This window comes from Pelobates fuscus, chromosome 13, assembly GCF_036172605.1.
Source record: "Pelobates fuscus isolate aPelFus1 chromosome 13, aPelFus1.pri, whole genome shotgun sequence".
Classification (NCBI taxonomy): domain Eukaryota; kingdom Metazoa; phylum Chordata; class Amphibia; order Anura; family Pelobatidae; genus Pelobates; species Pelobates fuscus.
The window spans coordinates 17,192,122-17,205,986 of NC_086329.1; the positions used below are offsets into that span (position 1 = coordinate 17,192,122).

Here is a 13,865-nt window from a genome sequence, read left to right on the forward strand (position 1 = left end):
TAGAAATCATTTCAGCACTTCCCACCCTGCTATTAGTGTTTTGGTTTTTGATTTACTTCAACTCCTTCCCCTCAGAGTGTAAGCATGTGCTCTGAGCTGGTGTAAACCATCCAATGAAATGCCTCACCACAAGAAGCATTTGGCTGGCCCACTGAGCGGGAAGCCGTGATGTCAGACGATCAATGGAAACCAGCGAGGGGAGCTGGTGCTGGATTCCCTGTAGGTATTTAGAAAGGGTCGGAGTAACCCTTTACACCATATCTCCCACATTTTGACACAGCTATGACATCCATTTGAATACATTAGACACGTGTTTGAAAAGAATCCTCTGTAAACACAGCTGTAATATTTGAACATGCTATAGCAGTATTTTATTTTTTAAATTTACAGGTTTGTTAATTTCTGAATTCTATTCACTTAGACCATCCAGAAATAACTTCAGTAGTAGCAAATAATTTTAAACAAATACCCTTAGTTTCCACCATCACCACAATATATACACTTAATGCAAACATTTTAAGAACATATTTAGCACAGTGGGACTGAAAATGTATATAAAACTATATGCACTCTGTGAAAGGCTGGCAACTCCCAGCCGCAGATTTAAACAGTCTACAACTTAAATAAAAATGAGAGAAAAAAACAAAAATACTTCTGGTATTTAAAGCAGGGACAGTAAATGCCACAAATGCCTTTCAGCTTCACTATACAGTGTAACTTATTGCAAACCTTCCAACGTGAACCAAACGCAAACCCCTTCAACCATTTAAATGGAAATCCTCCCAGACACACTCACACCATCCTCCAACCACCAATGTGCACAGACCTTCCTATACCTACATTGCAGCTCCCTCATGGCACGCATGCATGAAACCCTGTGTGGAGACACGTTTGTGAGTTACTAGATTCTAGTTATAATCCCTTTCTATAGACGTGTTTTGCGACCTGTAATTTCTCCCTTTAACATTTTACAGATCAAACATGTTGCAGTGCTAAAGTAAGTGTAAAACAAAAGCTTTGAGATTATCTCTTGGTATAAAATCATTTATGTGTGGGTTTAATGTCTTGTTACAACCAAGTGATGATAGGCACAATCGGTTAAACACAAAAAAAGAAGTAATTAAATTGTGTAATTTAGACTTGTACAGAAAGTTGTGTGGAGTGAACCATATTCCTTTTAATCCACACCCAAGACGAATCTAGCTGTCTGGTATTAACCCGTGGACTCTTTTATTGAATACGATTCCACAGGTCAATCGTGGACTCCTTCGGGAGAGAATTAAAAGGAACTTGATTCGGATGAACCACAAGTGTAACTGACGTAGATGGGACTTTATAAATTGAATGGAAGCAAACTCCTTTCTAGAAGCCCAGCATTCTGCTTAATCTATTATGAACATTTTCAAATTTACACATTCGAAAAGAACTCCCTTTAGTATCAAGACGACTTAAAGGAAATAGGAATAGCGTTTACTACAAACCCATACACGAGATAATGTGACAAATGAACAGACTCAGACCTGCCATACACTCGGTTACTATTACAGAACAATTAGAGCAAGTTGTATTTGAATCTGACCCCTAGTGGCCAGAGCGGTCAGTGCATGGAAAAGGACCGTGTTTTACTGCAGCACTGGCCTTTACAGTAAATAAGACTATCATAAATAACGCTAGAAGAAAGGAGCAGACTTTCAAAAAGAATTCTGAGATCAAACATTTAGCAATAGCAGCTGTTCCCTGGATGAACCGTGTAGGTCATTTCAAACATCTTAATCGCTTATCCGTCTCACCAAACCCCTACCCTTCTCATCTAAGTTTAGTGTTTGCTGCCGTCTGGGGAAAGCGGGGACGGTTTATAATGCAAGTCAGAGTTCCCAAAAGGTGGCTTCTACTTCAAACACTCGCTCAATAACGATGGGAAGGAATCTGTGTAAATGTTAGCTGGTATGGAACATTTTGATGCTTTACATCCAAACTCAGCGTCTTATTGTTAATACTTTGAGGAATAATTTATTCCTTAGGATTATGTCTTGGCTCTGCATACAACAACCTGTCTCCACACTTATAGTTTCTCCATTATAAATTATATCCGAATCCTTCATACACTTCCTTTATACAAACACCCAGTAGAATAAGCCAATTCTTCACATACTTTAATCACGCCATCTTCTTCAACCTATCAGTCATTCACACACACCTACAAATCCTTCAACATAGCATGTCCCTAAGTGCTGTATGTGAATATCGTCTTAGGACACTCTGTGCTGGCAAAAAAAAAAAAAAAAGAACCTTCTTTGAAATGCACTATAATTAGATCATTTCCTGGTCAGGGCAAAAAGAGCAAATGTGAAGTCTTCATTGAGTGCCTATTCTGGGTGCAGTCACTGGGGGACGATAACCACAGGCACTAGAAACATTACTGGTATAATACGCAGGCAGGCAAAATATGCTTCAAACTTAATGTGCACACAGTCAGAGGTGGTACCGGAGAAGAGGATTATAAACAGGGAAACGGTCCAAATGTCTCATTAAACGCAGTGCAGAGATGATTGATTTTGGCTATGAGAAATAAGCTCACACTACGACAGGAAAGTGCCACTCGTTTGTCAAAAGATCAGGATAAATGTAGTGGAGATTTCAATTATTTCCCAAGATGCTTTGTCTTTGAAATGCTGTCCTTTTAAAAATAAAGCACCTTTTTGAATAATGTTATCACTAAAAGGTCCGATGAAATGTTTGTTTACAGTGTTATCTATACATTGGTTTGGCTCTGCATTTTCTAAAGCAGGACGTGATGATTTTCCAGGTATTTTAGGCGAGGGTCCGCTGCCTGGGTTTTATTCGTGGGTAAAGCTAGAGAAGAAAGCAGATAAAAAAAAAAAAAAAAAGTGTTAAAGTCGAAAGGAAGATAGCAACAGATACTAGTGATTTAATCAAATCTATATATAAAACTTTATTTTCCACATCCACCTTCCCTTTTCTAATTAATCCTCCTGACTCTAAGACTCTGGTGATCCATCCTCCATCCCCCCTCCCCCAATTCTGCAATGCCAACCCTTAATTCCTAACCCCCCCACCTTCCCTTCCCTGCCTCTACGCAGCAGCTATATCTATGTGCTTTAGAATGAACATCTATTTAGACATTTAAAATTATTTCATATTTTGGTTTTTTTTTCCATAGTATTCATAATATTTTAATATTTATCCAAAAATGTTAAATAATTTGAAAAGCTTATACAAAAAATATCTAATATAAAAAGTATTACTCTTAAACCGTAAGACAATATTTTGAGAGAAGAAACAAAACAGGCATTTTTCCTGCACGCTAGATCCCTGCTTTATAGCCAACATTAGAAAGTATAACATGCAGAGAAATTCGAACATAGAACTGTAAACATCAAACTCAATATTCGAAAATGAAAGTGTAAAAAAAAAATTCAAAAAAAAAAAGTTTTGTTTCTTTCTTTTTATTTTTTAGAAAGCATACCCCCAGGAGGTTTTTCGGCACATATCCTTCCTTGTCACTGTGTCGTGCCCACCACCACTCTGTCTCCACGTCATCCTTACGCCTGAGAATCGTAATGGCGTCTCCTTCACGGAAAGCAAGCTCGTCTGGGTTTTGGGCTTCATAGTCCCACAAGCAATACACCAAACCTTTGTTCATAACTCCAAGTTTCTCCTGAACTCCTGGTTTGGGGAAGAATATACAGGTTAAATTAATATATGGTATGATGATCTCTCGTGATAAATACTCTTCTCTTTAAGCAATGGGCAGCAGACACGTTTACTCAATAACTGGACAGTGTTAATCAATTAATCTAGAGTTTTAAGAATGATTATTGCATTAAGTGAAATTTCACAAAGGCGAGTACACACAGTAAATAAAGTGTTTAAATCCACATTTAGCTAACTCCAGGAACTGAACTTAAAGGATCACTCTAGTGCCAGGAAAGCATACTCGTTTTCCTGGCACTAGAGTGCCCTGAGGGTGCCCCCACCCTCAGGGACCCACTCCCGCCCGGCTCTGGAAAGGGGAAAGGGGTAAAAACTTACCTTTTTCCAGCGCTGGGCGGAGAGATCTCCTCCTGCTCTCCTCCTCCGATCCGCCTCTTCTCCTCCCCGTCGGCTGAATGCGCACGCGCGGCAAGAGCTGCGCGCGCATTCAGCCGGTCACATAGGAAAGCATTCTCAATGCTTTCCTATGGACGCTGGCGTGCTCTCACTGTGAAAATCACAGTGAGAAGCACGCAAGCGCCTCTAGCGGCTGTCAATGAGACAGCCACTAGAGGACATAGGGGGAAGGCTTAACCCATTCACAAACATAGCAGTTTCTCTGAAACTGCTATGTTTATGAAAAAATGGGTTAACCCTAGAAGGACCTGGCACCCAGACCACCTCATTAAGCTGAAGTGGTCTGGGTGCCTAGAGTGGTCCTTTAACATTCATTTTTACTCAAAAGAACTGCTTTAAGATTATATATTAGCATTTGTTTTCCCATCAGGGAACTGACACGGGATTTGCTAATTTTAGGCTAAAATTAAAGGAGTTAAGAGATTTAACCAGTTTGGATATTTTGGCATAATATTTGCAATTCGACCTTTCCACTACTCTGTTCAATTTAGAAAAATAAATGGTCATAAATGTTTTCATCACTAAAGATGAAAGCCTGTTCTAGGAAAAATGTTCAAACCAATAAATAATCAGTACTTCCATTTAGTTTTCAAGTCAAATAACCGGTATTAAAGAAATATACATAAGATGCCTTGACACTGCTTAGTATAAATTGTACAATTTTTCTCAATGTGTGCCCCTTATTCAGCAGCTGCCCGGCTAACCCTCCTTCGTACTGCAGAGAGGAATGTGAGACAGGAGGATCCTAGGTACTCCTGCTACCATAACAACATATGTTTTGCTATTAATTGGGTTGGAGTGTTCCTTTCTATTACTGCCTTGTCTGAGACCTGTGTGTATTAGACATATTATGTTACTTACCGTACAAGAACTGTGAACACTGAATGTAACCTTCTTCCATCTCCTCACACTTGTCTGCCGCCGTTTCTATATCACTGATTGTGGTGGCAAAAATGGCGGCTCCACATTCCACTAACATCTTACAGAGGTGCACACTGTTACAGGACGCTGCGCAGTGTAAAGGGGTCCTGATGGGAGTAAGGATGCACCGTGTTAAGTTTATTCAGCATTCGTGATTTGTGGACTACATTTCGGTTCCAGCATCTACATGTAACATTCCTTATTGAAAACCACCTACCATCCATCGCTGTCCGCTGCGTTCACATTGACACCAAAATCAAGCAGGAATTTGACGATGTGGTGATGCCCAGCACATACTGCGTTGTGCAGAGGAGTAATTCCTTCATCATTGGGTTTACTGGGATCCTCGACCTGGAATCAATAGAGATTTTATCATCTAAGGAAAGCTTCACACACAAACATTTTTTTTATGTAATATATAAAACAAATACAATTTTAATTTAGATTTCATCTTTAAAAAAAGAATAGATCATGCTGAAGGAAATCCAAAACGACATACACTTTCTTAGTTATCTATTGTATGAAGTGAGAGGACCGAGAAGGAAGTATATTATCGCTTTGGGACTTCATCTATTTGACAGCCAATCTAATCCACAGCTTCTTCATAAACCGCACATATATCTACACATAACCTTTAACTAACAGATTATCTGTAACAAAATCCCCAAAACGGACAGGGGAACGAGGCACATTACCTCATAAATAATCCGCTGAACCAGGTCGAACTCTCCCTCTAAAGAGGCATCAAGGAGCAGGGCCAAGGGGTTGAATTTGACTCTTAGCCCATGGCCTGTCCTCTCCGAATTAGGTTTCTTTAGATTAGTGCGTTTAACTTGCTGTGGGGAAAAAAATAAAATAAAACAATAAACATTGTGCTGTAGAAATATAAAGTGATCAATATATAAATCATATCATCAATAAAAAAATATATATATATATATATATATATATATTAATGTAATAATTATATTTAGTTTTATATTAGATTTTCAATATATTAGTTTTTTTATGCATTTTAGAACTTTTCATCTAGTTAAAGGACCACTATAGGCACCCAGAGCACTTCTGCTCATAGAAGTGGTCTGGGTGTCAGGTCCCTCTAGTTTTAACCCTGCAGCTGAAAACATAGCGTTAATCCAGCCTCTAGTGGCTGTCTCACTGACAGCCACTAGAGGCCGCTTCCGCGATTCTCATTGTGAAAAATCACAGTGTGAAGACAATGACGTCCATAGAAAAGCATTGAGTAATGCATTCCTATGGGCGGTTTGAATGCGCAAGCGGATCTTGCCGCGCATGCACATTCGTCGCTGATGTTGGCAGGAGAAGGAGAGCTCTCCAGCACTGAGTGAGCCCGGCGCTGCAGAAAGGTAAGTGGCTGAAGGGGTTTTAACCCTTTTAGACCCGTGGGAGGTGGGCGATGAGGGTGGGGGGGACCTAAAGACTACATAGTGCCAGGAAAACGAGTTTGTTTTCCTGCCACTATAGTGGTCCTTTAACGAACTTTATATTTTGCATGCTTCATTTTGTATGCATATTTTTGTACAGTTTCTGCAAAATGAATACATTTTGCAGTATTCTGCATCTTAACCCCGCCTCCTTAGTCCTACCTCCCGCTTCTAAATTACTTCCTTCTTGCTGGTTACTGTACTGCAGTACATGATGTCACAGTTCAGGCACATACGGTGATTAGACGCGGCCCACATAGGGGTTTAACCAAATCTTATCCCCCTTATTTTCCTATTTGTTTCTCACAGGGATTCCTTGTAAGATATGCTGCTGCATATTGTTTCTTGTTATAGTGAGCGGCTTGTTTTCTTTTTATTTGGTACATACAGCACTAACAAAAACCAGAGTTGAACCACATAGAGGCCCCATCAAAGCATGGGGGCACCGAGCCAAATGCAGAGTAAGATAATGATTATATGCCTGGATGTAGCCTCTGCTTGTTGTATTCACCACACAGTCTGCAGAGTTCTAGATTATAATTAGTTACATGTTGGTGTTTTAATCAATATAAACCAAGAAGGTGGGTTACCCTAAGGGCTCTCATGTGCCTGTTCAGACCATTAAACCTGCTCCCTGTGTAGGACGGCTCCAGTTTACATTGATTAGAATGTTTTCTCGGTGAATCATTGAGCAAAGTATTATCCTGAAAAACAGACGTATTTGCATCTTTAAAAGGACCACTAAAAAGGACCATATCTTCTTAATGAAGTGGATTGGGTGCAGTGGCCTGCAGTTTTAACTCTGCAATGTGTTAAAGACACCTCTAATAGCGGTGTTCCTGACGGCCACTACAGTCGCTACTCTAGAACAACAGTGACATTAAGTCATGTGACCAAATGTAACTGATAGGAAAGCATTGAATTCAAGGAGCATTGGATCGGAGAAGAGAAAAGCAAGACCTCCATGATGACAAGGAGGTCTCGCCATGAATTAATTCTTTTATATATATATATATATATTTTTTTTTTACAGATTATAGGGGTGGAAGGTGGAGGGGGTGGCTAAGGCTGCATAAACAAACACAAGTGATTTAACTCCTAAATGGCAGAGGATTGAGCAGTGAGGCTGCAGGGGCATGTTCTATACACCAAAACTGCTTCATTAGGCTAAAGTTGTTCAGGTGACTATAGTGTCCCTTTAATAAGAATGAAAGCTAACAACCATTATCAGAACACGTTCTGAGAGCCAAATCACTGTAGGCCCTCTAATCACTGATTAAATAAGGCTGGGTGGCTCACTGTGCGACCCCATTTAAACCATCCTGTACTGCATGCCTTGAGCAGGCACTGCCCAGTCACTGAAACTTGGAAGGATAATTCGTATGTTAGAATTATAGATTCTTTGGGCGATAAGGGTCAGAGAAGGAGAGGGAATTGGACAGCCGAAAGCGGTTTGATATAAACAGAAGGACTGAACCCATAGCTTCCTAGACAATAACCACAACAGACTGTATTCATTGTATTGTATGGTGGTTTGGAGGACAGAATTAGATTTCCAGCTATCACTGCACTAACTAAACGTTATCCATAGCTTGTACTTTTATTTAAAATCTATTTCTTTAAATCCAAATTGTTTTATGTTTGTTGCTGGTTTATTTTACATGCAAGCCTGCGATGGCACAGCCATGGCATAAGATGTAAATTAATTTAACCTGCACAGCACTTCCCCAGCAGATAACAGAGGGTGCATGTCTGTTTAATGTAATACAAATAAAAGTTTACAAGCTTGCCCACAGAGGAGGAAATATATTGTACATTTTAGGCGACATAATCCTGAGAAGGGTGTATCCATACTTCAAAGTGAAGCCGGCTGGCTGCCCAGCTCCTGGCTGTAAGATGCAGTTAGGGACAGGTTTTTATGTGGAAGTGATAAGATGGGGCTTTACTAGATGAACTCATTACCCCTCACGGAACACAGAGGATAGGTGGTAACATGCGCTGGTGCGGTCACCACATGCTCCAGCTCAGGTGGAAACCAAAGTTAAAATGATCTTACTATAAAAGAGGCAAAATGTTAAAATGGGCCGTGTTACTTTAACAAGGCTGATCATTTGTTCTTCACAAAAAAAAAAAAAATTATGATTTTCCCTTCTGCAAATTGAAAAACTTTCCCTTCTAATTATTTTATTATTTATATAGCGCCAGCGAATTTTGTGGCGCTGTACAATAAGGGGTCTAACAGGCGCGTAATTGTAACCAGACAAGTTGGACGCACAGGAAGAGAGGGGTTGAGGACCCTGCTCAATGAGCTTACATGCCTTACACTACTTACACTAGACAGAATTGGAAACCATTATTTATATATTTCTGTTTCTATAAGTACAAATAACATGATTTGCATTTGGAATATTTTATGCAACTCACAGGAATAGCTGGAGCCGGAGCTGGAGCCGGTGGGGAGGGAGGAGATTCTTCTTTCACGGGAGATGGAACTTCAAGTATCGGGCTTGGCGTCTTCTCATTGGAAGGAATTATAACAGGGTTATTATTGTTGTTATTGTCTTCGGTGGTTTCTGAAATCTGGTTTATTTCACTAATCAGTTCTTCAGTAACAGGAGAACACATCTTATTGTCATTATCATCTGGTGGAATCTGTGCATCGGGAATAGGGAGGACCATTGCTGGCTGCAGAGAAACGGCCTCTTCGAGGTTTCCATTTGTGCTGGCGTTTCCATTGTTGACGTCGGCCAATACACCAACAAACTCTTGAGAGCCGCTCTGCTGGTAGAATGGTGCAGCCTCAATCCCACCAGCAAGTGTATTGAAGCGCTGGTAAAGCAACTTCTGAATGTTTGGCCCACTTGGACCTTCTGGCTCTGTGATAGAACTTCTTTTCTTTAAAGGTCTAGGTGCATTGGCCAGTTTTCTCCGTAATGCCTCAAGGTCTGCGTCACTTTGATACCTCATTGGTGAATGGACTATAGGAGTTAGTTTTGTGGGACTCAGAGGCCGGGGAATGTTTTCCACAGTACTGGTTTCACCCGATGGTGGAACTCCGTCCACCTCGGACTCTTTGTCTGCGCCTTCACTCAGGGGGTATGAGCTGTTGGGTGGACCTGCTCCATGCATGAAAGGTAATGGGGAGGAGTTTGTTGATCCAGGCTGTACAACAGGTTTTCCATAAACTGTAAAAATCAGTAAATAATATTAATATAAGAACATTAATACAACATTCTGTAGAGTGCCAGAAGTACAATGAAGATGGAAACATGTGTGTGCCCCTCATACAGCCAGTTAACGACATAATACAGACAATATCTGCACAGTGATGAGCGCACTTCATGTTAGCATTAGAACACTGTGATCCGTTAACACGGAGTGCATGCCGATCTGCCAGACTGCATTCCAGTAACACTGAGTGTGTAGACTACTTGTTTATTCTGTCACTTTTACAGATGACATGTGAGTGTTATGAGCGATACATGTGTTTCCTTCTTTTTAAAGGTCACCTGTAGTTGCTGCATATTTTATGGCTGTCACACGGGTACCACATGTGACGATTACTTTAGGTGAAGTGAATGAAGACGGATACAATACTATAGGTTACAGTATTACATGTTTGCAGTTTAGACTCCATGTAACACACGACTGCCGGCCTCATTGTTTGGGCTGGGTCCAAGAAACACACTAAACGTATCACAATCGGTCACAGAGGGTTTTTGTTAAAGGCTATGTACACCCTAACTGCAAGCTTTAAGAAGATGGGTGGATGTACGGCTTTGCTGCTTCTCAATGCTGGAAGGCGAGACACAACCTCTTATTAAATTCTATTAATAACTTCTGTCAAGGACACATCTAATCTTTAAAAAGTACAACAGAGTGCACCACTCCCATCTGTTACAAAGACATCAACTCTATCCTACACAAGTTCTTATTAATCCCCCTCTGCCTTGCTGATAAAAATAAAAGCAATTATACATCACGCAAGCTGTGACACAGTGTAAACATGGTTTGCATGAATTTGACCTCTTAAATGAACCCCCTGGAACTTTAAACTCTACAGAACCAACCATTACCTATGATGACATTAGTTTCCAGGTTTAAGCAGCCGAATTCCCCCCCCCCCACCCGGACATTCTCCTCACTGAGTGAGCTTGGAGTACTGTACAGAATGTGACGGCATATAAGGTCATTAATCCTTAAAAGTTTCCATGGCCAATTTTTAAATTTAATATCAATTATACATACTTGCTCATTAGTAAATGAATACATTTTAGAATTAAACTGATGATTGATTTTAGCTGCAAATGTCTTGTACATTAACAAAATCTAGATCGAGCAGAAGTGACTCAGAAACCAAACATGACAACATTTTTATAGGATGCCGAATATGACAAACTAAATCAATGTTCACACGGCACCTCTCGCTCCCTCTACTGCTCTTTTCAGCCAGGAGTGAGATGGGGAGGGGAGATCTAGAAGTCTGCAGCACCGTTCCGTGCATCTAGCGGGCTGTCTATGCTCGCTCCACCGACAGAGGTGAACATTAAGCTTTTATAAATATGGCCAACTATTTGGAGTCCAAACGTGACTCTCCAGTTAATTTTGCACTGTTAAAGTGAAGAGCCAAAGTGTGACATCCCTTATATGTTGAATGTAATTTTAAATTTTGAGTGGCATCTCTTTGTTTTAATAAAAAGTATACTGTTAAGCATTATTACCTGCTTTCACTGATTTATTTAAGGTGTTATAAACGGCTTGCTGATAGTTCTTTGGTGGAGTTGACTGCTGAAGGTACATTGAGTAAATGGAGCTTGAATTCACAGTCTGAGGACCTTTCCTTGGGGACTGTGGTCTGGACCCCTTTTCGGCAAGAAAAGGTCGAATAGCAACGGTCAAAGGCGGGTCTGGCCTACTGTCCGATCCAGGAAACAAGGGGGAAGATGAGGGTGGGTACGTAGGGCTCGGTGGCACAGAAATTCTCTGCTGAATTTGTTGTGAGGAGCCTGGGGGGTGCACGTTGCTGGATGCAGGTAAAGGGAGTGGCCGCGTTCTCGTGGTTGGCCCAGAACCAGGACGTGGCAAACTTCCATCCTTTCTTCTCTCTAAGGAATTGGTTGCACTCAAAGGCAGTGGAGCCTGGTACATGCCATAGTTGTGCGGCAATGTTTTGCTTAAACCTGGCATTGGGGGAGGGAGCTTTCCGGCATCCGCAGCCTATAAAAGAAGGTCAATAAATTAGAACCAAAGACTTCAGATTACTACTCTTTCCAATAGCAACAACTTCTATTTGTAAAATATTTTTATTTCCTCATGAGTCCAATTAGAACGGCTTCAAAAGTATTATACTGTAGGAAACCGTAAGATTCCTTCTCCAGTAGACTGTGCAAGGGACTAGAATATGGTCAGGGGGAGTCCCAGGAAGTTAATCGAACTAGAAATAAACTAAACCAAAAAAAGTCACAGTCCTCGCAGCTAGGCTTCATTTTGTAACGAACGTTCCATACGTCGGGATGTAGGTTTCTCCTATCTGCCTTCTAACACTATAAACAAAAAAACTTTACATTTTAGCCCATAATGGACACGTTTAATTAATTCTCAAACTTTGCTATTTTGCCATAAGATTTTAAATTGCCTTTCCAATTCATGTTTTACTGAATAACCCCTAATAATATAATCAAATATAATATAGAAATGCAGATAACTGTATGGGTCCTACAGAGCTGCTACCTCTTCAAAAGGTGGACAGCAATATCTGATCTACCAGATAGATATTGGCCTCAAATTAATGTTGTTACATAAGCCTTTAATATTTTTTGAGAAACTTTTAAAATGATTTAATATTTTGATACATTATTTTTATTCTGAAAAAAAATTTATTGTAAAATATTATCCAAAAATTTGAGTTGAGGCCATAATTAGGATTGTTAGAAGGGCCAGGAGAGATAAAATAAAACCTGTTTCTTTAGTTCAATGTAAATATGACCCCACATTAACTTTGTAAGCTCTTATTGGCATAAGCGCTACTCTAAATATTAACAGAGATTACTAAACTACATCAGAGGCAAAAAGAGAAAATGTTGGCTCACTATAGAATACAATCCATAAACACTATGATGCTTAATGAGGAAGTGTCCCTTTTTTTTTTTTGACAGTTCCACTCTCCCTTCAATAAATGGGCACACTGCGTCACGGCATTTCCTTATGTGTATTGTTTGCCAGGCCACGTTTCGGAAAACTTAGACATGACACAAAGAAAAAATAAATTATATATAAATATAAATAAATGTAATTTCTTTATTTCAGAGGTGAAAAATAAGCACAACTCAATGAATAGATAGCGCTTGACACGGAGGGGCAAATATTATCCCCAGTATCAATAAAGGGGAATTTAACAGACACAATGTCCATTGCATTACAGATGGCTAATGCGTTATTACCAGTTTCTCAGTGGATCCCACGGGAGCCGTAGGTGTAGGCTGAGTGGATATAGCTCCAGCTTTGAATGTTGAATCGATTCCAGATTCCTTCCGGTCTAATGTGCTCAGCTGGGGCGGTTTTGCCACGGATATAGTGCTTTGTTTCAGGGTTGGCCAAGTGGCATCATTTGCTTGAAAACCAAAAAAAAAAAAAAAATTATTTAAGATTGGCAAACAGAAAGCATATTTAAGGAAAATCACAGATAAAGAGTATCCCATGTTAAACAGATTTTTTATTATTAACCCATGGCCAATTATAACTATTCAGAAGCTATATGGCCCTGATTTGAGCCCATCTTGATTAATGAAATCCCGATCTAATAAATTGAGAACGTGCTCATGTTATTTCAGTCTTGATTTAGTCAGGGTATAAAAACTCGTCAAAATTGATCAGTAAATGTTGTGAAATTGATACCGGAGAAACTGACGGAAGCCAAGCACAGAGAGATGGACACAGGTTTCTTCAGGAAGGAAGAGATTCTTTATTGGATCACCGATCGGGACTCAGAGGGACTAGCGTCACCAAAATACAGCAAAGTCTGAGTACTGAATACATAGAGTACATTCCTTATATAGCACTGTAGCTCCTCCCACAATTAACTACACCCACACATACCCTTAACCTATTTAATAAATAGAGTCTAAACTCATCCATCCGGTCTAACCACGTGGCTCATCTGATACAAAGGAGAGGGACGCGTAATTCCAGTTCTTACATTCCTGCACCTGGTCAGTACAGTGATAACAGTATCTTAGCTACGTGTAATTAACTAACTGATACTACAAACACATATACATACATATGCCTTGTGGCAATCTTAGCCTGCTAAACTTGTATTTTACTGGAATTACATCACATTCCCCCCTTTGATGCCTCTGATATTTCACA

The 13,865-nt window shown here is 40.0% G+C and overlaps 1 protein-coding gene across 7 annotated transcripts in view; it reads right to left on the reverse strand.

Moving 5' to 3' along the window:
* Window positions 1–343: 343 nt before the first annotated feature.
* PPP1R13B (protein phosphatase 1 regulatory subunit 13B) overlaps window positions 344–13,865 on the reverse strand; it is an 87,789-nt gene continuing 74,267 nt past the window's right edge. For all 7 annotated transcript variants that reach the window (XM_063439184.1, XM_063439183.1, XM_063439182.1 and 4 more), the window contains 9 exons: window positions 12,938–13,107; window positions 11,219–11,714; window positions 8,922–9,682; window positions 5,748–5,888; window positions 5,270–5,403; window positions 4,993–5,159; window positions 3,488–3,687; window positions 1,242–2,853; window positions 344–1,203 (listed from right to left, as the gene is read on the reverse strand). In XM_063439184.1, coding sequence (XP_063295254.1) covers window positions 2,812–2,853; window positions 3,488–3,687; window positions 4,993–5,159; window positions 5,270–5,403; window positions 5,748–5,888; window positions 8,922–9,682; window positions 11,219–11,714; window positions 12,938–13,107 — 2,111 coding nt within the window. In that variant the 3' untranslated portion in view covers window positions 344–1,203; window positions 1,242–2,811. The remainder of the gene's footprint in view (window positions 1,204–1,241; window positions 2,854–3,487; window positions 3,688–4,992; window positions 5,160–5,269; window positions 5,404–5,747; window positions 5,889–8,921; window positions 9,683–11,218; window positions 11,715–12,937; window positions 13,108–13,865) is intronic.